At 42.2% G+C, this 27,679-nt stretch overlaps 1 protein-coding gene across 1 annotated transcript; it reads left to right on the plus strand.

The window, feature by feature from the left end:
• Window positions 1-1,101: 1,101 nt before the first annotated feature.
• SAXO4 (stabilizer of axonemal microtubules 4) lies at window positions 1,102-27,679 on the plus strand. The gene is made up of 13 exons (XM_063316906.1): window positions 1,102-1,291; window positions 2,364-2,481; window positions 4,027-4,180; window positions 6,218-6,346; window positions 11,780-11,843; window positions 17,350-17,444; window positions 20,547-20,606; window positions 20,741-20,827; window positions 21,257-21,373; window positions 21,489-21,583; window positions 21,896-22,060; window positions 25,267-25,390; window positions 27,518-27,679. The coding sequence occupies exons 1-13, from the start codon at window positions 1,102-1,104 to the stop codon at window positions 27,677-27,679; spliced, it is 1,560 nt and encodes a 519-aa protein (XP_063172976.1).

Consider the following 27,679-nt stretch of genomic DNA (forward strand, 5'->3'; position numbering starts at 1 on the left):
TAAAATACCATCACTATGCTGATGATACTCAGCCATACTTCTCTATCTTGGAGTGAACAGACAAAACTCAGGGCTTTTTATTTTCTAGAATGGATGGGGTTGTGCTCCCCCTCAAGGCGCAGGTCTGTCATCTGGGGAATCACTTGGCCCCTCAGCTCCTGCTGGAATAGTTGGTGCAAGCTGTGGCCAGGAAAACCCTTGCCTAATTTCAGCTAGTGTGCCAGAATCAAATGTGCGAGCCACATGATCATGTTCTCATTACCACACACTTGGACTCTTGCAACACACACTCTACTTTATGCTGTCTTTGAGGGATATTCAGAAATTTCGGCTGGTAGAAAATGTAGCCATGTGTGCTGACTGGTGAAAATTTGTTCAATGTGGCTGACAACACATATCCTCTGATCATTGTACTGGCTATCTTTAGGTTTCTGGGTACAGTTCCATGTGCTAGGTATCACCTATAAAGCCTTTTGTGGCTTGGTCTTGGCTACTGAGGAATAAGCTCCAGACTGGATCTGCCCTTCCTACACGTTTGAATCAGCAAGGTATGCTGTGGGTTCCCACACCTCATGAAGCTAAAGTGCCTTTTCTGTTATTGCCCCAGGCCTGTGGAATAGTCTACCCCTTGAAGTAAAGGTGGGGGGGAGACATTTAAGAAGCAACTTTCAATGAGTATCTTCTGCAAAGCTTCAGTCTATTGAGAGTTGTTATTATTAAAATTTATTCACTGGGTTTATTTATTAATTGTATCCTATTATTCCAGTTATGTGTTTATGGCTTTAAATGCTTTAATTATTGCAAGTCATCCATCCATACAATTGGGGAGACATAGAAGTGATGTTAAATAATCAAATAAATAAAATCAGTATTCTGTCATATAGTGTCAAACAGGGAATGCTAAGGCCAGTGTGTTGTGTTGTCTCTATTACACTCCATATTTTATTAACCTTTTTTTAAAGCATCTTAAGATTCTATGATGTCACAGAGCAGTGTATGAGCTCACTTTGTTTCTAGGCAGCACAAACAGTCTAAATGAATACTTGTCCAAGCCAAGCTGATTTTTCCTTCTGATACTCAGCAGCTTTCTTGTTATCCAGAATGATCAGTGGCCAGTCCTCGATAATAACTGTTTCTCCAGGAAAATCTTGTATCACAAGATCTCTTTCTGTATCCACAGAGAAGATGGGACGTCTCCCATTAGGGACTGTTTCTCCCTATGTAAAAACAAGCTCTGGTGGAAGTATGGATCCCATGAAATTTTACTGTACCAGCTATGGTGCAGCTTATGGTAAGACTCTTAAGCAATATAGAAAAGAATTTATTCTCCTCAGTTAGTCTAAAAACTAGGATTTGAACCTTATTTGCTATCTTGGATTCCAGGAAAGTCCAAAATATAGTTTGCCTGTCTAGATGAAAAACTAGAAATTAGTAACTGTGGCACTTGAGCAGAGAGGAAAGGACAAACTTGAGATTCTTTGGGGGTTGTTCTAAAAAATGTCAACAATATGTTTAGGAATTATATCCAATGGTACATAGAATAAACAGCTAAGTCCTAAATATGTTTGATCAGAAGTGTCTCCCATGGGATCCAGCTTATTATATTTGCTTTCCAGGCATCTTTATCCTTGCTTTACTGTACAACCTGTGTTCCCTGTCTTAGGCATATTGTCCCTTACATATCTTTCCTGTTATAGGCTACTCTCCTTTTGCTACATCCATACAGTGCCATGCTTGAAATTTGGAAGAAATGGGAAAAATAACAATACAACGTAATATAATCAAATCTCTGTCTATATAAATGTAGTAAAACTTATGTAAATTTGCCACTTTGTATTATATGCAGCAACCATTCCATGTTATATCATATAACATTATGCATCATATAATATTGTGTAAAAGTTTGTATTTGAAATTGCTTATTACTGTTACTTATCTTCCTCTCTCTTTCCTGGTGTTCTGGGTTAATTAAGTGATAATGCTGGGTTCCCCAGCATAGTGTCTGCAGGCAGCCTTCCCTTCCCTTCCCTTCCCTACCCTTCCCTTCCCTTCCCTTCCCTTCCCTTCCCCCTCACCGTTTCACAAAGCAAAGTAGAAACCTGCAATATCTTTATTTCCAAAAATTCTGGACCCCAAACATAGTCTCCTATTCATTCTAGAAAATAAACATGGGAGTGGCTGCAGCCATGAGTTTGGACACGACTGGACTTAATGTCAAGGGAAACCTTTACCTTTACTACCTATTTAGAACTCTTGTTAAGCTGCTGTTTTGTATTATAAATTATTACAGTGCATTGATGGAAAAGTGATTTTGGGCTGGGGGTGTAATAAGAAAAAAAATTGACAAGCTTTTTTTCCCCCAGGTCAGGAAGATTTTCATCCTCGGAATGGCTTCCATTTTGGAGCTGGATATAAAAGCAATTACCGGCCTGTTGTCCAATACAATCCAAACCTAGATAAATTAGATAATCCAGCTGTGGGGTTAGTATCTCCTTTTCAGGCAATTAAGTAGAATGGCTCAGGATGAGATAGAAGAGTAACTTGGGATGTTTCAGACCCCCCCCCCCCTAACATGAGCCCATCCCTAATGTTCCCGTAACTCTTCTTGCTCAGCAACTTGGTTCTTTTTGCTGGAGTCTCACTAACATTGCCAGAAAGTACAACTACAAAGTCTGTGGCCAGAGAAGATCCACAAACTCTGTATGCACATGTGCCATCACTTCCTCTTTGCAGACAAATTGGTCATGATATAATAGGGCTATGCAAATCTTCCAGAGGGTACTTGACTTGGATAAATATTTGAGTGAAACAGTTTCTCAAAACTGCTTCATGAGCAATTGGGTCACTTCACTGTTAAGAACCAAGTAAGTGACCACCTGGCTTTGTTTTGTTCTACTGTGCACAGCCATGCAGCTTCTCTGGCAATACTCACCAAGCTTTGGCAAGAGCTATTGGAAAACGTGTTGCTCATCCTCCAGACCGGGCAAGTGAGGCAGATGATGCTCTGCTTGCCTCCTCTGGCAATGCTTGCCAAAGTTTTGGGGAGTACTGCAGAGGACACACTCCTTGCTTCCTCTGGATCACTGTCAGCCCTCCAAGATAGATCAGACTATGAAACCAATGCCATTGTAGATTGGTACTACTTTTGTTGTAAAGCTAGTAGTAACAGAATAATGCAAGCATGAATGTGCTTCCCTCCTCCCAACCTTTATCTTCGTAAGAACTAGGGAGGGATTTGTCTGAGACATTTACTCACATTACTTGCTTGGCCTGGGCTCAGACTCCTTTTATTTGACTGTTGCCTCGGTAGTGGCTCTTCCTCCTGTTCCTCTGGACTGAGTGATGAGAGAGATGTGTTACACACTTCAGGAGAACAGTTGAAACACTCACCTCTCCCGATGAACCATCAGCCTGAAACAGGTTGCTAATTTACAACCAAGGGTTCTCTGGAGGCAGAAGTGGAGTAAGAGCTATCTGGATGTGCTGGGAGAGTCATATCCCTTAGAACTAATGCTGAAGGACTGGGCAACTAACAGACATTTTTCTCATATCCTCTGCCACTGATCAGTTGTCTTTTGGGGATACTTGACTGATTATGTACCATCAAATTGGTGTTGACTCTTAAAGAACACATTGATAGATTTTCTTCATGACAATGGTCCTTCAAGTCTTCCAATGGTACATCATCATGCATGTAACTAAGTTCATCCACCTGCTGCTAGTTGTGCTCTTCTTCTCTTTCCTTCCACATTTCCCAGCATTAGAGCCTTCTCCAGAGAGCTAGGTCTTCACATAATGTATCCAAAATAGGATAATTTGAACCTGGTCATTCTGCTTTGAATGAGAACTCTGGGTTGATTTATTTGATGATCCATTTGCTTGTTTTCTTGTCTGCCCATGGTATTCTTAGGAGTTCTTCTCCAATTTGGGGGTATGAGCAAAATTCATAAAATGCCTTTGGGATGGAAAACAAGTTTTCTTGAGCTGAGAAGAAAGGATACATGTATGTTATCTTCCCTAAACCAGGAAACTCCTCCAGGATAACTATGAATCAACAAGCACTAAACATTTCCAGCCTCTTCAGCTCCCAGATGGGAAGTATCCTCTCCCCTGGAGTGTATATCAGCCAGGCAGTGGCTATGTTCGAGAAAAGCCCCTGACTTTTCCCACAACTAAAACAGTAAGTATCCTGAACTTGTATTCTGTCTTTGTGTTACAGATGTATGTTTTCTTGGGAAAGGCAGCAACAGTGTCCACTGATATTGGCTTGGGCTCCCCTGCATTGTGAATGTGGATCAATGCTGAAAGATAATGTGTGTGTATGGGGAGGGGAAATATTGAGTCTTTGGATAATTAGGGCTTCTCTTTGCACAGTCACGGGATCCAGTGCAGTCTATTGCCATGCAAGGTGAAGACTGTGGAAGCAAAAATGCTAAATTTATAATATTAGGTGAGAATGTGTGAGGATTCAGAATGAACAAAGATGACTAAGAGTTAAAATCTGGTGTTGCAAATGGATTGATAGAAATGACTATGTATAGCATAATCCTATATAAGTTAGTCAGTTTACTTTTAATGTACTGTTTGTATTATACACAAATGGGACATTTCAGAAATATCTCAGACATGTGTATGTTTGTATGTGTGTGTCTGTGTAGACATAGGGAGAAACAGTGCACATACTCTATAGGCATTGTAAAATGACACCTGGAAAACTCATTTACAGAAACTACAGTTCTGCAGTCTTCTACTTCTAAATGGTTCAACTTCAACAATCATAAATGGGATTCTAGGGAAATCCAATATACCTGCAGAGCACCTGATGGTTGAGAGTGTCCACAGGAGACTTCCAGATGATTAAACTTTCCACAAACTTGCTTATTCTTTTTTAAAGCCAGACTGATATTGTTTCAGACTGTTCTGACTTTTTCAGATCTGGCCATAAATTGGGATGCTATGAAAACAGAGTTGTTTACATGGAAAGAGATTTATTTATTTATTGACTTGCTTACCTACCCAAGAGCTGAGTGCAGAGAATGCACTGCCAGACAAAGCTTGGCTAGCTGGTTAGTGAGAGGCTGCATTGCCCTGCCCCTTCCCCAAGTTCGTTCTAGATTCCTTCTTCCTTTTGAAAGAAATAATATTAAGGCAGTAATGAATCATCACCTTGAGATTTAGAACTAGGTCCAATGAGAGCTATTGTATGTATGCGCATATCAGTATAGATCAGCATAATATTTCAGGTGAAAATGCTGTGCTGGAAGAGAACTATTTGAACAAGACTGTGACTTAATATGACCCCTGAAAACACCCAAACATTATTTTAACAAGAACTCAGCTACACTTGTGAATATGCAACTGCTTATATTCTATCCAGATGGGAAAAGGGCAGCAGAACTGATGCCTAATTTTGCCAAATACAAAGGCTTCATAATTATGGACTTGCTTTACAACATTGTTGCATTAAGAGCAAAATATAGTTTGCCTTCTATGTTGTGGGCTTTTAGGAAAACACCATAATCTTGTTTTTCAAAATGTTTACTGCAACATAGAGGTTAAAACCTTTATTCAAAAACTATATGCTGCAATTCATATTATTTTGTTTAAAGTATGTAGGAAAAAGAAAAAGCAGAATGAAACAGAGGGGTAGAAAATTTGTTGCTTTACAGCCTTCTCATCTTTTGGGATCATGACTTGGCCATAGATAAGATTCAGCCCACAATTTCAACTAAGGAACCAGATAGAAAATGTCATCTTGGCATCTTTGCTGTTTCTGATTGCTTTCAAGACCCTTCCTATCAGTGGAGGGAAGTGTTTGCCTCAGGCAGCTGATCTGGGATATCACAAGAAGGCAGCAAATAGTTATTTAAAAGTACTGGAGTTTTGCTGGCAGAGAGGGGGTGTTTTCTGCCCTAGGTGCCAAAGGAACTTGGGCAGCTTTTGAATCTATGTCCCATGATTTCTTATTTAATTATTTATTTAAATTTGTTATCACTGCCCACACCAACAGACGCTGTGGACTTAACATGGACTTTGGATGCCACAATGTTTTCGGTCATGCAGCAAAACATTTCCTTGGTGTGGAGCGGGACAGTCATCCTTAGCGTTCTTCTCTCCCCCTTCCCTAGAGCAGGTTCAGCAGCATTTCCGTTCCCTTTATCTCATTATGTTTTAGCTCATTGCTCTTCTCAGAGGCCAAATGGGTTTGATATTACAGGTCAAAAAAGTCCATTTTGACACAGTCGACCAGGGAGCTGAAGCTGTGATAGGGCTAGAGCCCAGGCATGTCCCTGCCCTCCACAACTCATTTGGAAGAGGCTCAGTTGAGGCGGAAAATGCAAGACACGTGAGTCCGTGCTTCCAATAACTGGAGTGAGATGTCATTAGAAGACATCAAGGGATTAGGGATTTGATGTGTGGTGGTGATAATGATATTGGGGGAGAAGCACTTATGGGATTTTCTGCCTCAAATGTCAGAACAATTTGGCTAAACTTGGGTACTCAGCACCTAGACATAAAAAGAGTGGAGTGGCCAGAGTAGGCACTTCCTGCTCTGCTCAAGCAGGAAAAGATCTTGAGTTAGCCCTGGCTTTCCTCAATGTGCTATAGCATAGACATCATAGGACAATGGAAGGTATCTTTCATTAGATGCATTTTATTTTTTTAAAAAGCTACAGATTATTTTTCCAGGCAGAATAGTCATGTCAAAAAGCCAGGAAAATAGAGTGCCAGTAAAAGAAGTGGGTATGATGGATGGGTGGTGGAGTTAAAGTGAACTAGTGGGACAGAATTTGACTTTTCTGAAATGGGACACAATTTTTAAAACATGATTTAATTTATTTGTCAGATATATAACCAACATTTCCTCCAGGAGCTCAGGGCAGCATACTGTCCTGTTCAAACTGTAAGATGGCCAGACAGAATTACTATTAAATTCTTTATTTACAAATAACTATTTACAACAATGAAAGTCCTCAGAATAGATTAGACAGTGCAGTTCAATCAAGTCCACCCAGGCAGTGGAGGATAACAAGGCAAGGCTGCAGGCTCAGAAGTAGAAGGAGATCATGGCAAGACAGCAAGGCAGAACTCAGCTAATCCTCTCAATGAGGCAGCAAGACCTGGTGTAGCTAGAATGCATGGCAAGGAGGAGGCTTGAGGCATGAGTGTCAGGCTTAGCATGGAGGCTAGACTAGGCTTGACAATAGAGGCTAGGCAAGGTTCGACTGGAGCATCAAGGCAAGGCTTGGAACTGGAGACAAGGCAGGACTTGGCTGGAGCATCAAGGTGAGGCTCAGATCTGGAGATAAGGCAGGACTCGGCTGGAATGGCAAGACAAGGCTTGGAACTGGAAGCAAGGCTGGACTTGGCTGGAGCAACAAGACAAGGCTTGGCACTGGAAGCAAGGCTGGACTTGGCTGGAGCAACAAGACAAGGCTTGGCACTGGAAGCAAGGCTGGACTTGGCTGGAGCAACAAGACAAGGCTTGGCACTGGAAGCAAGGCTGGACTTGGCTGGAGCAACAAGACAAGGCTTGGCACTGGAAGCAAGGCTGGACTTGGCTGGAGCAACAAGACAAGGCTTGGCACTGGAAGCAAGGCTGGACTTGGCTGGAGCAACAAGACAAGGCTTGGCACTGGAAGCAAGGCTGGACTTGGCTGGAGCAACAAGACAAGGCTTGGCACTGGAAGCAAGGCTGGACTTGGCTGGAGCAACAAGACAAGGCTTGGCACTGGAAGCAAGGCTGGACTTGGCTGGAGCAACAAGACAAGGCTTGGCACTGGAAGCAAGGCTGGACTTGGCTGGAGCAACAAGACAAGGCTTGGCACTGGAAGCAAGGCTGGACTTGGCTGGAGCAACAAGACAATGCTTGGCACTGGAAGCAAGGCTGGACTTGGCTGGAGCAACAAGACAAGGCTTGGCACTGGAAGCAAGGCTGGACTTGGCTGGAGCAACAAGACAAGGCTTGGCACTGGAAGCAAGGCTGGACTTGGCTGGAGCAACAAGACAAGGCTTGGCACTGGAAGCAAGGCTGGACTTGGCTGGAGCAACAAGACAAGGCTTGGCACTGGAAGCAAGGCTGGACTTGGCTGGAGCAACAAGACAAGGTTTGGCACTGGAAGCAAGGCTGGACTTGGCTGGAGCAACAAGACAAGGCTTGGCACTGGAAGCAAGGCTGGACTTGGCTGGAGCAACAAGACAAGGCTTGGCACTGGAAGCAAGGCTGGACTTGGCTGGAGCAACAAGACAAGGCTTGGCACTGGAAGCAAGGCTGAACTTGGCTGGAGCAACAAGACAAGGCTTGGCACTGGAAGCAAGGCTGGACTTGGCTGGAGCAACAAGACAAGGTTTGGCACTGGAAGCAAGGCTGGACTTGGCTGGAGCAACAAGACAAGGCTTGGCACTGGAAGCAAGGCTGGACTTGGCTGGAACAGCAAGATGAGGCTTGGAACTGAAAGCAAGACTGTGCTCAGCTGGAACAGCAAGACTAGGCTTGACTGGAGTGGCATGTGAAGGAAGCAGGTCCACGATGGCAGGAGGAGCTGGCTCTGATTCTGTGTCAATTACAGGAAAGGCTCCTGACTCCAGTAAGGACTCTTCTTCAGATCCTGTGAGCTCAAAGGATTGGTTGTCTCCGGCAGCTTGCTCTTGGCACGCGTGCCTTTTTAAGCAGTCCTTTCTGCAGCCAATCGGGCTGCCTTTTGCTTCATGCACTTCTCTGCTCTTCTCTCTCAAGCACTGACTGGAGGATTCAAACATCCCTCTGAAGTTTGTCCAATCAGCATCTCCAATTTCTCCCACTCTGCTGAGTCACTCCTGATTTCTATTTCCCCAATTCCCTCTGGATAAGTTTCATTTTCCCCTTCTGGCTCAAGATAAGTTTTGTTTTCAGAGTCAGGATCAGACTCAAACCTCATACTATCCCCCACACCCCGGACCTCCTTCCCCAGGGATTTTGGCTCTGGTTTTAGAGGATAGTATAAGTGGAATTGCCAGACTTTGCTCGGAGCACAAACATCTGAGGCAACCTCCCAGGAGTTTTCTTCAGGCCCGTACCCTTCCATTCAATAAGATACTGAGCTTCCCATGTCTTTTGCTGGAATCTAGGATACTGAAGACTTCATATTCTGGTTCCCCATTGATACAAATAGGAGGCAGGGCAGGCCTAGATGATCTTAGTGGGCTCAGAGGTGCAGATGGAACTAACAAGGACCGATGAAATACTGGTTGGATCTTCATGTGATTTGGTAGAGTAAGGTGGAATGGTACTGAATTAATAATCGCCTCAATAGGAAACAGCCCAACAAACATGTGGTCTAACTTCCTGGAAGGTCATGCTTAAGGCAAGTGTTTAGTAGATAACCAAACATAGTCCCCCACCGCCAGTCGGTTGCCCTCTTTCTGATGGCAGTCAGTGAAATGTTTATAATCGTCCTTGGCATGATCCAGTTGGTCTCAAAATACCCGATGATAGGCTTGGAGTTCTTCCAAAAAGTGATCAGAGGCAGGGACCAAGGAATGTGGTGGTTCCAGGGGAAACAGACATGGATGAAAAACATACATAGCCATAAAAGACGTCTTGGTAGATGAGTGTAGAGAACTGTTGTAGGCAAACTCTGCCAAGGCCAGTAGCTCAGACCAATTGTCCTGTTGATAATTCACATAGCATCTTAAATATTGCTTTAAAATTGTGTTAATGCATTCAGTCTCCCTGCCCGATTGGGGATGATGGTACGATGAGAGGTTTCCTTGGATTCGTAAATTTCTAAGAAGTGCCTTCCAAAATTTAGCAGTGAATTATGTACTGCGATCTGAGATTACCTGCTTGGCTAAACCATGAAGGTGAAAAATATTCTGAATGTACATTTGTGTCACCTCTTGGGCAGTAGGAAGTCCTGGGCAAGTAATGAAATGTGCCATCTTGGTCATAGTGTCTACCACCACTAGAATAGCCATGGTGCCATTGGACTTTGGAAGATCAGTGATAAAATCCAGGGACACCAACTCCCATGGTTGCTGTGGTATAGGAAGTAGCATGAGAAGACCTTCAGGTTTGCCTGTCTGATGCTTCACCCGACGACACTCAGGACATGAAAGCACATATTGCTTGATGTCGTTCAACATGCAAGGCCACCAAAATTCTTGAGATAGTAAGTTGAGGGACTTGAAAAAAACCATTATGGCCTGCAGCTGGATTGTCATGACACCACTGTAGTATCTTTTCCCAAAGTTTCCCAGGGGGTACATAGTAGTGACCTCAGAAACATAGTAGTCCAACTCCACAATGAGGCTTGCTCGACTGGGACTTGGCTGGAGTGACAAGACAAGACTTGGAACTGGAAGCACGGCTGTGCTCAGCTGGAGCAGCAAGACTAGGCTTGACTGGAGTGGCGTGTGAAGGAAGCAGGTCCATGATGGCAGGAGGAGCTGGCTCTGATTCCTTGTCAGGCAAGGCTCCTGACTCCAGTAAGGACTCTTCCACAGATGCTGCGAGCTCAAAGGATCGGTTGTCTCCGACAGCTTGCTCTTGGCACACGTGCTTTTTTAAGCAATCCTTTCTGCGCTGTTTCTCATCTGCAGCCAATCGGGCTGCCTTTTGCTTTCTGCTCTTCTCTCTCAAGCACTGATTGGAGGATTCAAACATCCCTCCAAAGTTTGTCCAATCAGCGTCTCCGATTTCTCCTGCTCTGCTAAGTCACTCCTGGTTTCTATTTTGCCAATTCCCTCCAGATAAGTTTCGTTTTCCCCTTCTGGCTCAAGATAAGTTTCGTTTTCAGAGTCAGGATCAGACTCAAACTTCACACATACATTGCATTCCTTCTTATTGTTTCCACATGACAGCATTCCTTTGGGGTAGATTAGGCCGAGACAAAGTGATTAATCCAAAGCCACCTTGTGAGTTTCCATGGGTGAAGGAAGATTTGGACTCTGGTCTCCCCAGTCCTCTTCTGGTCCAACATCCCAACTTCTGCACCACACTGGGTTTCCTTCAACCAACAAGTTAACTAATTATTTAAAGCATTTGTGTGCCAACAACGCCATATATTCTGGATGGCTTACAATTGTAAAATCTACAAACAAACAAAAACAACTACCAACATATCACTGACCTACCTCTCATATTACTATATATCTCGTTGGGATTCTTCTCACCAAAGGTCCTATGGAAGTGTACTGTTTTAGCTGCCTTCATGCGTGCTATCAGGGTGAGGGCTATCCTGAGGTCAGGGGGTAAGCTCTGCCAGAGTGATGCAGCTGCCTATGAGAAGACCATTCTTCATCTACCAAAGTTCCCAGGGCTTCTCACCTTGCTTGACACCTGGAGCAGATGGTCCCAAATGCATTGAGGATAAGACACACAAAGGGCTTTAGAGGTGATAACCAGTACCTTGAATTGGACTTGGAAGCCTATCAGCAGTGGCAAATATAATTCCAACTATACATGCTTAGGCTTTATTATAGTTGGGAATCAGACTAGGAGGTTGTGTCAGAGACTTCACAGAAAATGTGAGCTTTGAGCAGTGATTTATAGAAAACAGCTGGCATTGCAAAGGAATTTGGAGAGGAAGTTTCAGATATGAAAGTCAGCCAAGGTGAAAGGACAAAGTTTTCTGAAAGAGCAAGAGAACTAGTGATACTAAAGTGTAGCAAGAATAGCTGGTTTACTCATAGAGAGAGAAGTGGGTGAGGTATGGCTTAGTAAGTCTGAAAATATATTGGCAAGGTAAGAGTGGGCTAATTCCAGAGAACATGGTCTTCTTCTCTGTTGTATTTGTAGGGCCCTCGTTACATGTCCACCGAGTACGGCTCCAAGTTCCGCTTCAACATTCCAGGACAACCAGGTATAGTTTGTATGTGTGGCTAATACAAACATAATAGTCACTGGGTTTATGCTACTATTATGCATTAAACCATAATTGAGGGGGGCATTGGATTAGCACAACATGTGAACCACCCGTGGCAGTTTTGATATCAGTATATCTCCCCCTTTGAATCTCATCTCTCCATTCTCTGAATATTAAATTCTCCTAAATCAATATTTTGAAATGTAAGATCATAATTTGAATTAGAACTCACAAACATTCAGTGATTTAACGGAGTCATCCTTTGAAACAGATCCACAAAATAGTATGCCACTTTTAATGCTTGGTTTGAAGTAGCTAAGCCATTTTGCTTTAGCTTTGTCTCTGGTCTCTGACAGGGCACACACATTTGCCTCCAGATGAAAGGGCTGGCCAAGGCTGATCAGTCCTGCTTTGTGAGACAGAGCTTGTCACCTCCAAAGCTTCACTTCAAGTGCTGAGGCAGGTTGTGTAGCCTCCAACATTTAAGCCAAGTGCAGAGGTCACTATGGTTGCTTTTCACAGGCTTTTTTGCATCAGCTTTCTTTGAATCAGCCCCCTCCCCCCAGGTCCTGCTATGCTGCCTTAAATTGGTAAGGTGGGGAGGTCCTGAGTGAAGAACACCAGAAGCATAAGCCAAGAGTATATGCTTTTAGCAGGTCATCTGAAGTGTGAAGGTCATCCTAGCTGCTCAGCTAAAGCAAGCCGGGACTTATATCAGGCAGCAGTGATATAAGATGTTGGAGGCAAATGATCACTTTAGTGACAATAGCAATGGTAAGGCACTCCTATATTTTAGCATGCTTATATTTGACCAAGAGAATTCCATGGATAGACATGATAAAGTGATTGATAATATAGCACTGGATGTTGGGCCCCTCAAGTCAAACGGCATTCAACATGCTACTGAAAAAGAGTTGAAATCTTTCGGAATACTAATGGTGTTTGTGATGTACCTCAATTAAAACCTTCAAGATGTCTAGTTGCTGATGCTGCCATGCAGAAAAAGAAAATCCAAAGCTGCAAAGACTGAATTACAGTGGCAATGTGGAATATAAGTAGCATGAACACAGGAAAGCTCAACACAGTGAAAGATGAAATGAATTGATTAAAATCTTAGGCATCAGTCAATTGAAATGTACTGGAAGCAGACACTTTCAGTCAGAAGATCATACAGTGGAAATTACCAAGAAGAAAAGAGAAGCCAAAGAAAGACAAAGATCTTAACATAGGATTTCAGAGAGCTGTTAGAAAAGACAAGAAACAGTATTATAGCAACATCTGTGAAGACATCAGAGATGGAAACAGATATGGAAAAATAAAGAAAGTCTTCCAAAAGATTTCCAAACTCAGAAGGAGGTTCCAACCTCATATTGGTATGCTAAAGGATGCCAGTGGACAAATAAGAAGTGATTCAAAGAAGATTAAACAAAAGTGGAAGAAGCATACTGAAGTTCTTTACAATAGAGATGTCAATATCCTTGATATCTTCAAAGATATTTCCTATTTCCAAGAGCTTCTAGTAGTAGAAAATAGAGTTAGATCAGCACTTTGCTCATTTACCAAGTCAGAAAGCTACAGGAATTGATGGAATAGTTACCAAAATATGACAAGCACCAGAAGAAGAATCAGGAAAGACTCTAACCAAAGTATGCCAACAAATCTGGAGACACAGTGGCCAAGGAAGAGGTCAAGTTTACATATCAATGCCAAAGAAATGAGACTTAACGGAGAGTGCAAACTATTATACAATATCCTTAATTTTACACACTAGCAAAATACTGCTTAGGATCATCCAAAACAGTTTTGAGCCCTACATGGAAAGAGTAATGCCAAATGTTGAAGATGGTTTTAGAAAAGGCTGAGGAACAAGAAACATAATTGCTGATGCATGCTGGATAATTGAGGAAGCCAAAAATACTAAATAAATAAATGTCAATTATGTGTTTCATTGATTATAGAAAACTCTTTGACTGTGTTGACCATGTCAAGCTGTGATAAGAAAAATGGGAATCCCAGAACATCTCATTGTCCTCTGAGAAACATATACACAGGACAAGAAGCCACAGTCCAGACAAAATGTGATGAAATAGACTAACTCCAGGTCAGCAAAGGAATGAGACAAGGCTGTATACTCTCTTCTAATTCACTCAACCTATAAACTAGATATACTGAGGGAGGCTGGATTGGAAGAAGATAAGTGGGGTTTTAAAGTTGGAAGAAGAAACAGAAATAATCTGTTATGCTGATTACACTATTTTGATAACTGAAAATGCAAATGATATGGAAGCACTATTAATGAAAGTCAAGGAGCAAAGTGAAAATGGGACTAAAATTAAATGACAAACAAATGACAACAGGTATGGCAACCAGCCTTAGAACTGACAATGAAACTATTGAAATAGTGGATAGCTTCTGCCTTTTAGGAACAACTGTCAACAATTAAGGAACCAGCTGTCAAGAAATATGCTGCAGGCCAGCACTTGGTAGGGTAGCAATAAGGCCTTAGAAAAAATATTCACTTGCTGTGGTGTGTCTGCACCAACAAAGATCATAATCAAGCAGGCAATGGTTTTCCCTGGGATACCGTATGGAAACAAAAGTTGGAGTTTGAAGAAGCAGTATAGAAAGAGTATTGACGCTTTTGAATTTTGGTATTGGAGAAGACTTTTCAGAATACTATGGATAGCCACAAAAACAAACAAATGGTTCATAGAACAAATCAATGTGGAGTTCTTACTTGAAGCACAAATGACTAGGCTCCAATTATAATGTTTTGGTCCATTATATTATCTTAGGCCCAAAGATCCAATTCCCTTCAGAAATCTATAATGCTGGGAAAATACTAGTTATGTGACCCCCAAGCATATATTTATATTTTATATTTGTCTATTTATATTATATTATCATATAGTATTTATCGCATTGTGGTTAATTGTTTTTTTTACTGTAAACCACCCAGAGTCCCCCCTTGAGGGGGAGATGGGTGGTGATAAATTTGACAAACAAACAAACAAACAAACAAACAAATAAAAGTGTAAGGAAAGAGAAGAAGACAACCAGTGGCAAGGCGGATGAACTCAAATACCTCAGCAGTCAGTGCACTATTGGTAGGCTGACCATCTGTACCATTTTGAATGGGACATTCCTGTTTTTTTAACATTTCCCAACCGTCCTGTCGTTTTAATATAAATGTCAATTTTGTCCCGTTTTTTTTAAAAATGTCAGCTGTTATTGGGAAAAGCAGGAAAAAAATGAAACTGAGATTGAAAAGGAGGCTGACTTACCCATTGGCAGTAGTTCTCAATCCGGAGGGAAACCTAGAGCAGGAACTGCAGGGACAGCTGATTGGCGGTGAGCGAGAGGAAGAGTTGCTGCCGCCAATCAGTGCAGTGGAAGTCGGTTGGAAAAGCGCGCCCAGCAGAAAAGAAGCTGATTGGCTCTCAGGCCAAAATGGCGGGAAGAAAATAAAAGGGTGCACCAGAGAGGAACAGGTCGTCAGAGACAACCGTTCGCTAGATTCCTCCATTCCTGTTCTTCTGCCCTAGCTCACCACCACCTTCAGCCCTCCTGCGCTTCTCCAGCCTGCTGCCCCCTCCATTCCTGTCCTCCCGTCCCAGCCCGCCGCTGCCCTCAGCCCTCCTGCAACCTCTCCGCCCAACGCCACCCCTGCACCAGCCTCTCTGGACCCAACCACTGCCGCACCTCCCCCTCCTGCACCTTCCCAGCAAGGACCAGCAAATGGACCTTTAAAACTCTTTAAAACTTTTTTTATCGTCCTACCTTTTCATGAATACAAAATATTACATAATATTACATAAGTTTAACCCTGTCCCGTTTTGCCATCCCAATGTCCCGTTTTTGTCTCAAGGAAATATGGTCAGCCTAACTATTGGAAGACTTCAAGGGCGAGGTTGGGGACAGATCATCCTGGAGAAGGTCTATCTATGAGGTCACTAAGAGTCAACACCAACTTGATGGCACATAACCAAGCAATCAGTGAGAGCCAGATAAGAATCTCATTCTTATAAAATTCTCTCATTTCAATATTGCCTTCCATAACCAATACAATAATTTCACAACCCTTAGAAAGGAACAATTGATATTATTAAATATAAATTTCAGTAATTACAGCATTTTGTTAATGTTTTGTTTGGGGAGGGTTGTCTTTTATCTTTTTTATTTCTTGGCCTATGGTGATTCTGGCATTTAAACCATACATTTTAAAATGACGATAGAGTTGCTTACATAATTAAAAATTGGCGATGGAGAGAAATTGAGCTGTGCAACTTTTTTTTTTTAAACAACATCTTAAGAACTGTGAAGTACTTTGAAAATTCTGTGTTTGCCGGGACAGCTTCTCACAGTAGGAATGATACATACAAATGCACAAGTCCCTGCCATGTCTAAAAATAACTTCACATTTCAGGTAGCAGCAAAGAACACTTCTGCAAACTCCACATTTCTGCTATGGAATCTTACAGTTCTAAAAAAAAGTATCCTTTTCTATCTAGCTTGCATGTAATATCTATAATACAGTAAGTGAATATCACAGAAGAAAGAGCATTTGGTGAAAGTGTTTTCACTCTTTGAATACATTAAGAACATCAGATCTTCCAGTTATGGAGCCAGGTGTAACCTCCAAAGTTTTTGTACGCACAGTGTGTTCTCTCTCTCCCTCCTCCCTTCCTTGATTTCGCTGTTGGCTATGAAGAGAGGGGCTTGAAGAAACAGCAAATTATAGGGGCTAAGGCTCCAGTTATAATATATTTATGTAGAAAATGAAGCAGTTTTAATCACAATGGCTATGCATCACCTCCAGGATCAGAGACAGTAAACCTCTGAATAGCAGTTGAAGGGGAAAAGCAGCCAGAGGGGGATGTTACGTCCATCTGCTCTTTGTTGGAATTCCTTATCTGATCTGTCACTTTAGGAAATGGTTATTAGGCCCTTTGGAACTTATATTGAAAGCTAGGACACTGAGTCCATAAGGTTTTGCATGACTCCAGCAGACCAGTCCATAATGTTTTGGAAGTCATCGATTGCATACAGGTAGCCTTCACTTAATGACCACAATTGGAACCAGAATTTTGGTTGCTAAGTGAAGTGGTCATTAAGCAAATGTGACCCAATTTTATGACCTTTTTGGGGTGGTCGTTAAGTGAATCACTGTGGGTGTTAAGTGAACCATGTGGTTGTTAAGTGAATCATGTGGTTCTCCATTGATTTTGCTTGCCAGAAGCCAGCCGGGAAGGTTGAAAATGGCGATCACATGACCACAGGATGCTGTGATGGTCATAAATGTGAACTAGTTGCCAAGTGCCCAAATTGTGATCATGTAACTATGGGGATGCTGCAACGGTCATAAGTGTAAGGACTGGTTGCAAGTTGTTTTTTCCAGCACTGTTGTAAGTCTGAACCATCACTAAACAAATGGTTGTTAAGTGAAGACTACCTGTATGCTCCTTTCCCTACAATGGACATTTTTATTTTTCTCTCCACACAGATTTCCTGCAAAAGAAAACAATTGGAGCCAAAGAAGAGTCAGGATTTACTGAAGGCTGCCTTGCTAACCCCATTGTGGACAAACCAACATCTCAGGTCCTCCCAGTAGCTTTCGTTTCTTATGCTGTTCTTCGCAAGGGACAGATTAAGCATCATGTTAAAGATGCTGCAAAGCAGAATCTGGCAAATTGGTGCCCTTCCTCTAGTGCAGTTTTTCTTGAGTTTCAACAATTTGTCTTCCTTGATCCACGGGCTCACTTTCTATCAGCGGTGTCTGCAGGGAGGGGGTCCAAAAAGTCAACATGGTGGCTACAACCATGTGATCAAAGATTCATCCTTTTACATCACAGTGCACATAACAAAGGGCAAGGCATGGTTGTAGTCACCATCTTAACTTTTTGGACCTCCTCCCTGCAGGCACTCCCATTTACCATGCAGCAGCAGGATTACTTGTTAAATGAAAGAGGGAGGGAGGAATCCTGCATTCCAGTAAAAGAGTTTTTGTCCATCCCAACAGATTTTGGAAAACCCAAAATTTTTCAAGGGCACTGTGAAAATAGAAACAGTACAAAAAAGGATACTAAAATAAATTGGACAATACATACATGATACTGTATAACAATATTTTTTAAAATGGGTAATTGTTGTGTACATTTAAAGTAATTCGGCAAAAGTCTAAAAGATAATAAACGTAAGTTATAGAAGTAAATAGTCAAATTATTTACAAAAAATCGTATTTGTTTATGGATCTCAGATATCAAATTCAAGAATACTGCCCTAATGAGCACAAGAATGATTAGTTATAAGGAATATCAACATTTTAAAAACATGTAGCAACTATTTATCTCTAATGGGAATGAAAATAAAAGAAAAAAGACTCCTTTAAAGACAAAATAAGGCACAAAATAATTTTACCTTATGGAATTGACCAGAGTGTTTTGCAAAACCACCTAAGGCTGAGAACAGTTCTTTGATTTGTAGGGCAAAAGGGATTGTGAGCTGCATGGAAAACATTCTTAAGGAGAGACATGTTTAAATCATGGGTAAATACTGAATATCTTCATTTAAACCCTTGGGCTAAGACTATTCAGTAGTAGCATACCACAACTTGGTATTCTATTGCCCCAAAGCATAAATCTGAGGGGTTGTAATGGTTATTCACCCTTTCAGTTTGACCTGCAAGATAATACATAAACCAGCACAATGACAAAGGATGGCAAACCAGCAGACATTCTTGGTTTTAGGACTGTGACAAATTTGCTGTGTTCTCAATTGGAAAAGGTGTCCCTTAGAGCAAGGGTCCCCAACCCCTGGGCCCTGGACCAGTCCGTGGCCTGTTAGGAACTGGGACGCAAGCAGGAGGTGAGCGGTGGGCGAGCAAGCGAATTTACAGCCTGAGTATTTACAGCTGCTCCCCAGCGCTCGCATTACCTCCTGAGCTCTGCCTCCTGTCAGAGAAAGCAAGCCCATTGGCTGCTATCTCCAAATGGCATGAAGAAAAAAGAATAAAAGGTCAGGAAAAAGAGGGTGCTTGAATCATCCCAACCGCCCCCCCCCCCCAGTCCATGGAAAAATTGTCTTCCACGAAACCGGTCCCTGGTGCCAAAAAGGTTGGGAACCGCTGCCTTAGAGCTTTCCCTGTAAAAGCAAGAAGGTGTGATATGTGACTTTGTTCTGGAAGATGATGTAGGCAAGAGGGCTAGTTTTAGATGTTTCATTGCTTGGATTTTTTATTCTTTATTTTTTATTTCTATTTATAGTATTTTTACTGTATTTTATTTTTTGTATTATTCTGATGGTTTTAATCACTTGTTGTAAACCTCCCAGAGGCCTCCGACGGGAGGAAATGGGCGGGGATAAATTAGATAAATAAAAATAAAAATAAATAAAGCCTTCCCCTGCACACTGCAGTCCAATTTGTCTTCTCTCCAGTCAGGCTTTTTATTTATTTATTCATCATATTTATATAGCCACCCATCTCACAGACATGACTCTGGGTGGCGAACAATAAAAAAACAAGCCATAAAATAAACAATATTAAAAACATTGCACAATTAAAAAACATCAATATTATTAAAAAACTAGGAGAGAGCATATTTGATGTTACAGGCAATGTAGCCACCTCACCTTAAAAAAAGCACAAGAATTCTCAAAATGTAAATAACATCAAGCTTGCTTAGCCCATAATCACAAGGTTCGTTCCTCCTTGTTAGAAAAATTCCAGAATCCTTGCAGGATTATGCTTTTGTTTCCTGATAGGTTTTTATAAATGCTCTTGTTTCCCTTATGCCAGTGTGCCCATAGGCATTCTATTGTTGTCTGCTAGCTTCCTACCCCACTGGACTTTTTATTACAAATAAATTTCAAATATTTTCATTAAGCAAGAAATAAATGCCAGCTCCCAGGGTTAACCTGATTTTCAAGAATTTCTTTGGTTTTCCAAAATGGACCCATATATAACTTCTATGAAAATCACAGTGTTGGATGGTTGAAGCCCCAGATTATTTTAGAAATACTGTATGCCCACCTGCCAGTAATAGGATCAAGGCATGCTAAAGTGGCATGATGGAACCAAAGCTTGAGGAGGGACAGGTAGCATTCTAATAATTTGATGCTTTCTAGCTAGTTATGTCTTTCAGAAGCTATTTTTGCCAAGACAGTCCTTTTCAAGGGTACAAATCACAACAAATCAGGACACAAGTTCCCAGCTTGAAGGTTCCAGAATATTATTTTGCATAGGGTTCCCTATAGAAATAGTAAATTCATTCTCTTTATCCATATGTAGCCAAAAGAGCATCCTCCTTGCAGAAGCGAAGCTTAGGGGAACCCCTAGATTTGAAGACATACAAAAACTCTTTATGAAAAAAGGAGAAAAATTCCCAGCTTAGATCAATGAAATCTGCTGGATGGGGGAAATAATGTAATGGATTGGAGTATTATGGGAAAAGGTATATCTGGCTGGAGACCCAAATACACTCAATGTTTTTGTTATAATTTGTACTTCATATGCCCTCGCATAACTGAAGCAGATACCACCAGTTACTAGTAGGGTCGATGAACAGCATGTTGCCTCCAACTAGCCTGTCTCCTTGCCCTTTTTCAACATAGCCCTTTGCAAAAGCTGTAATAAAATAACTGTTATATCCAATCTGCTTTTTTCTCTCTAGGTCTAAGTAGTACTTTTCTTTTGCTTTGTAGGATAGCAGTCCTGGGATCAGCATTATGAAGACAGATTATCTACCATCTTCTGTTCCACATGTAAGAAGTCCATCTGCCAGTGTTGATGGGGCTGGGAGAACAGATAAACAGATCCTTTCCACTGTTATTCTCCAGTATCTACCCCTGTATGTGTATACTGTACCTATCTACACATTTTTTTTTCTTCCTGAAAGGGTGATGAGTTTCTACCAGTCCTTTCCAAAGGCTCGGAGCGGGGCTCTGGATTCAGTCAGCAAAAAGATCTTCGCCTTGGTACTTCAGTAAGTGACAGTTCCTTGTTGACAGAATAGCCTTTTCCCATTGTGCTGTCCTCTGCTTTCAACTTCTGCTTTCCTACACAGGAGACATGTGTCCAAAGTTCTTCTCAGCTACTTCCGTGTTATCCTTGTGTTTGTACTTCATGTTCCTGTCTGCAGTGTTTCTCTGCCTGCTTTCATTTCCACTTTTTTCTGATCTTCCACACTTCTCCAGTTGTCGTTCCCTACGAGCATCTGCAGACAGACCCCTCTCCTTTCCCCACGTCTTCCAATGGTCTACAGGCTTCCCAAACTCCATTATACTTTCTTAGCCATGTATCACCTTCCATTACCTTTGCCATCTTGATCCCTGTTTTCTTTGTTGCTTCTTTCTCCTGTGCTTCACCAACTCCCTTAAATTCCTTTATTCATTATTGCCTTCAATTTCCACAGGGACTTCCACCCAATGCAGAAGCATCTGGGCCACTGAGCCATTCTCAGTTCCAAGGCCATCAGCAACAGCCTCAAACACAAACCAACCTTCTAGGACGAGAATATGTGGGTAACAAGGTATGTCAGATCTATAATTTGGGGATCTTACAACTGTTTTCATAATCACAGAATTCTTGTTCTGTTCTTGAGGTATCAAGCCCTTAGTTCTGCTTTCATGGCTTTCTCCATACAGGAGCCAACAGGATTCAGCATCAACAACCTTAATTATGTGATGCCTCCACATGATCCAAATCTGCCCAACAGGTTCTTGACTAGCTATAACTCCAAGTGAGTTTGGTATGAGTTTACCACCCGTATTAGGAGAGAAACATTTCCAGGCAATGCTTTGATTCCTTTATCTATATAGATCAAGTTACTTGAAGCATGGACTTTGGAGGATGGGTAGTGGGAGCAGAGGGCAGGAAAAGTTACTGGATCTGCTATTTGTAGAAAAATAGATACTCACAACCTAGTGTAAACCCTCAGATTGCAAGTCTGCAGTGCCAGAGGTATGCGGTGCCAGGGTGGAAGACATACTTCTGATGTAGGCAGTAGCTGGAATCTGCCAGGCATTAATCATCTATCTCTTATCTTTATCAGATTTTATGAAAACATTCCAAAGGGAGTGGACAGGGAAGGCTGGACCCGAGGAGGGATCCAGCCTCAACAAGCAGGTGGCTTTGCTACCAACTATCACGTAACTGATTTAGGCACAGATCCTAATGCTACAGAGACTCTGAGGACTGTTCATCCCCATGTTGGCAGGTAACATCATCGTGGCAGGGCTTTTGCTCCATTAAGCCATTTCTGGTGCCCATTGCCATTTCCTCTCCTTCCCTCAGGTGGCTTCTACCCTCTTCTATTTTTTTCTAATGCTTTCCCCTCTGCCGTTATAGGACAATCACGACTGTTGATCCGTTCTATCGTGATTCCCCCCATGATCGTCGCTTTGCTCTTCTTCATCAAACAACTGTCCCCAATTAAGTAAGTGGCTTGGTCCATTGCATTTTCAGGCAGGGAAAAAGCAGAGCAAAATATGACAGTATTATCAGGCTAAGAGATGCGCAGATTATGGTAGCATTTGTGTTTAACTCTGCTACCGTTGAGGAACTAAAGTTCAGCTGCTCAAGATTTCATGTCTACTCCATGCATCATGTCTGCTGAAGATTTCCCAGTTTCAGAAAAAAATGCAAATACTTGATACTTCTCTCTCTCTCTCAAGCAAAATGGCCCAAAACAATCAAGTTCTTTTCCCTTTTCAGGAAAGGTTCTAGGAATTTGCTACGGGTCAATGCTGCAGGGGAGGGAATCTCACAAATCATCAATGGAGACTATTTTCACATTCATGCCATCCTTTTTTTTCCATTCAACATAAAATCTTATCCTAATTTAATATGTTTGCCTCTTTCCAGCCTCTGTTCTGAAGTGAAAAGCACAGTGATGTCTTCAGGCTTCAAGGAAACATTGTACATGCTAAGGAAAGAGCATCAAGGAAAGAGCATCAATAATTGCACTGTTACACTGTTATCTGTCTTATTTTATGTTGTATTGTTTTAAAGAAATTAAGACACATATTCTAGCTATGTCTCCTGTCATAGAGAAAACACTGGAATGGGGTGAAAAGGTCTTTGGGATCTGTATGGTTTTCATGGAGTTTACAGAGCCCACAAACTCTGTGACATGACTAGCTGAGAGCTCCTCTTCATGTCCCTCTAACCACAGAGTAAAGATACCAAGTTCAGTAAGGGCCTGTCCTCATGACATTTCATCTCATCCTTAGTCCACAGCAGAAGAAATTTGTATTTAGCTCTTCCAGTTTTAGAGTGGTGCTTTCCATCTTCTGGCACAACTTTTGCTGTGGATGCATACTTTCATGCTTTCTCAGTTATGTGGTTGATGGCACAGTTGGGCTGGGATTTGTCCAGTTCACGCTGGCCACTTCATGTGGCTGTGGACATGGCCCCTCCCCTCTGGTTGCTGGGCATGGCCCACCATAGGCACTTTGATTTGAACCCCAGGAGACACCACCTTCTGCAGAGGTACCCAAAAGAGTGCTAGATCCACATCCTGCCTCCACCAGAAGCCCAGCTGACAGGTCACAGGTGCAGCAGAGGAGTACTTTGTGTACTGGAAGGTAGAGCCGCCAATACTCCTTGCAAACCTTCTGTGACCTATCATTTGGGCTATTCTGGAAAGGGGTCACCTGTGTTAAAAAAAAATAGCCTGATTGACAGGTCACAGGCATGGAGCACTTTAGTATCTGTGAGCCATCAACTCAGTAACTTCAAAGCCATCTAAGCCCTCCATCCCAGGTCCTTATCTACACTTGTCCCAGCACATATTAAGAGAAGTGATTGGTGACTGCTTTTCCTGATGGCAAGTTAAGCTTGGTGGGAGGGCAGATGAAGCCAGGGGAATCTACCAACCATCTTCTTTAAGAGCAGTCCGAGACCCTGTGATGGAGGCTCACAAGGGCTTGGCAATTGGGGCTGCACAAATTATTCCAGCATATGTTTTGCCAGCTCAAGGACTGGGAAAATGCATGTTAATGCAGTCACAAAGAAGAACACTTAGTATGCACTTGCCATTTGCAACATGCCTTAAACATTTGGGTGTTCTAGTTTGGGAATTACATTTTCTCCTCCACTTCCAAACCAGTGTTCCATTCTGCTAAGAGTGAAAGCTGACAGAATATTGGATCTACTACAATGTGGCTTTATAAGTAGAACTTAACACTATTTTATTTTTACAGTATTCAGGGCCGCAACTGGGGGGGGGCAACCGGGGCACATGCCCTGGGCGCCGCGCTGGTGGGGCGCCAAAATGAGTGCTGGGGGGCACCAAAATGGGCGCAGAATCCATGTTTGCCCTGGGTGACACAGACCCGAGTTGCGGCCCTGACAGTATTATAGCATATCCACTGAGGTAGTAAGGGTGTAGCTCTCTGATCTCAGTCCCAAGCATGTACAGCATACGGATGTAGTAGGATCTCTTGTCCCCCCGCAGGGTGTGATGAGACATCCTGCTGCAAAGCTTCTATATTCCTCTTTACAGTATGCTGTGATACACGAACTCACCAACCTACCTACAGAGTTACTAAGACTGTTGCTTTCAGACTTAGTGCAGTAAACATTCAGGCAGTTGGGGGAGGCACTTCTGCAATTGGAATTCCCTCTGTCTCTTTGTATGACTCTTAGGAAAAACTTTTCTTTTGCAGACTTGAAAACTAAAGACACAGAAACGCTAACCCCACTATCGTGTGTATTGTGTTACTCCTTTTCAGCATGGAACAGATGCTGTGGCTTCCTTTACCAGTTAGGTGTAATGCACACCAACTCTGTTGTACTTTTGTTCTCAGTTTTCTGTCCAGTAATAATAGCTGCCACATTGTACTATATTTTTTTTCTTCCATTTCTCACATTTCTCCCAGTGGATGAGTTTTCACTCCAGTGAATGTTTCATGAGCTGGTGTACAGGCTGCTGCCTTACTGGAAAACAGTATTTCTCAGGACCTTATACTGCAGCTTAATGTTCAGGGCAGTGTCATCCGGCATCTGATCAATTTTTCACTGTGCCTTGGATTAGGATAACATATCTGATTTATTCCACGTGAAAGGAGAAATGGCTTGTAATGGCTGTACCCTTTACCCAGAAAATCCCATGCTCCTGTCTTAGAAGTTATCTTTTTTGCACCTTATATCTAAAGAGCTAGTTTAAGTTTGGTTTGTATGATGGCTTCTGAAATTAGCAAAGAAAGCACTGTGCATTTCTGTTTAAAACAATTAAGGTTATGCCCTAGCTGTTTTTGCATTCTCAAAATGTGATTTTTAATATTCCCCCTTTTTGTAGCTTGAGGAACCTTTTCTATGACTCTTTTTTTGTGCTGAATGTTTCTCCAGCAACTTCAAAGCTTTTGTGATGAGTTTACATTGCTTACTGTCTAATGCTGCCCCTTTCCTTTCTTAATGAAGCTGTAAGATAAATTCCTTCAACATGCCGACTTTCCCACCTGCTATGTCATTATTGCAAGAAAAGGAGAGGGTTGCTACCCACTTCTTGTCATTTGTCAGCCAGTACATGGCCACACAGTCAAAGGTAAATCTTCTCTCTTTTGGCATCATCGTCTTTTCATATACCTTGCAGAATTGTACTCTTTGCCCTGCTGTTCTTACATATTAATTCTCTGTCTGAGACACTCTCTCTGCCTTTTCCCTCCCACTGAATATCTGTGTTTGTATTTTCCCAGATGGATTAGCTGTATCTTCTGAAGATAAGCAGTGCGTGCTGTCACTGAGCGAGAAGGGGGTTCTTGTCCCAAACTGTGTTTTTGTTCACTATGCTTGTGAGTGGACAGGCAGGCCTGTTTTCCACTTTGATAAAAGCTTATGGAAGAGCTATAGGATGATGCTGTGGTTATCTACAGAATGGATAATTGATGTATGATTATATTATTAGTGGCAATATTAGGGCCTTAAAAGGAACACAGGAATGTTGATCAGCTCTGTATTATTAGCTGCAATTGACTCAACAGAAAGATGCAGGCATATCCCGTAGCTGTGGAAAAAGAATCCACATCACCCTTTTCCAACCATCTGGAGTGAAATGAATGCAGAGTGGGTGTCACAATGATATGTGTGTGTGCATGTGTGTGTGTGTGTATACATATACACATACCAAAATAGCTAGGATACCAGTGGGAATTGGTACCAAAATAACTAGCATACCAGTGGGGAATAGGCTGAGAGAGCTACTGGGGATTGATGAACTGATTGAGGTAAGTATTTCTCTGGGTATAGAATTCTCACAGTAGGATGTATCTGCTACTAAAGTTAACTCAGAAATGAGTTAATTGCTTACTTTTGTGGGAGCTTGTCAAGGATCTAGAATATTTGTCTCAGTCGCTGAATGTGCATGTGCCATCAATGCTGGCATTCATTTATGGATACGAGTTGTTGTTTATGCATGTTAGGCAGGTATAAAGATTTTTGTATACTTTTCCATAAGTAAAAGGTAACATTCACACAAATAAGCATAACATCCACCTATCACTGGTTGCTGATTCATTACTTACAACCATAGGCAGGGAGACATTATAATGATGCTTGACTATTTCCTTTGTTGAGTTATAATTGTTCCATATCTTGTGTTAGTATAGCAGACAATGTAGACTTTTAGTGACCACTCTAAATATTGGAGGAGCAGCTTCACAACTACATAAGAAATTTATGTGTTGGCATCTGTGATAAAGTAGTATTTTCCTACATTAAGTCAGCATAACTAGAGGCCGGGGTTTGTGTTACAGCAGATGGTTCACGCTAAAATCATAGGAAGAGCAATGTCATGCACAGTAGGCTGTAAATATTGCCTTTTTCCAGATTGTTGAAGCAGGTAGAAATGCTTTGTCAGATTGGTTAGGCAGTTAGCAGTATTTTAAAAGTCAGTCCATGTAGAAATCTGAGTGTGCTGTTGACTTGTGTACAACCTCCTCAGTGTATTTTTGGAGGGAAGGATGCAGGGGTATGCACAGGTAGGGTCAAAAAAGTCAAGGTGGCGGCCAGAACCATGAACTTGCCTTTTTGTGTGTGTTGTGATGCCGGTGAAAAAGGGGTAGGGCTTTGATTGCATACTGTGGTCACCATCTTGACTTTTAATCTCCCCTTGCAGACATACCTGGAAGAATGGATTAAAACTCTCAAATGATGTATTTCAAAGTGGTCTGCAGGGATTCTAGTTATAGTCACTACAAAATGGAAGGTTCAGCTGGATTCAACTTTGCAGCTAATAGATATATTTGAAATGTGGACAGAAGGCTTCCTTGCCATGTGGTTTTTAATAGATTCGAGGATATGACTCCCCCAACTTCCTTAACTGTACACTATATTCACTGTTAAAATGGTGTTTCCAGTTGACAAGAGATTTCCTGGCTTTTTTTCCCCTCAGAATAGTGTCAAGTAGCAGCAAAGAAATCCTTTGATGAAGTGGAAACAGTGTAGTTTCAGGGTGTGGTGTTGTTCTTTATTATACTTATTAAAGGTATTGCATGTGCTGTTGATTTTAACAATAACTGTCCCTGCCTTCCGAGGGGCTCACTTGCCCAGCCTGCTGCTGCATCCCTGGACCTAGAAGGCTTCGCGACCTACAAAAATGGAAGAGGCAGTTTCCCCCTCCGCTTTAGAAAGAAGAACCCAAACTTCCCTTATGGAGATGCTACCCTTCTCGCAGCGGATTAAAAGGGCAGGATCCCCACACGGCCGGGCTGTCTATTCCGAGGCAAAAGAAGCCTTGAGAAGCTGCTGGCGGCGGCAGGGGCGCAGGAGACTGAGTGGATCTCCGCATTCCGCCGGAGCGGTGGAGCCCGCCGCGGTTCTGCGCGCCACCGAGTAA

Source organism: Candoia aspera, chromosome 1 (assembly GCF_035149785.1).
Source record: "Candoia aspera isolate rCanAsp1 chromosome 1, rCanAsp1.hap2, whole genome shotgun sequence".
NCBI lineage: Eukaryota > Metazoa > Chordata > Lepidosauria > Squamata > Boidae > Candoia > Candoia aspera.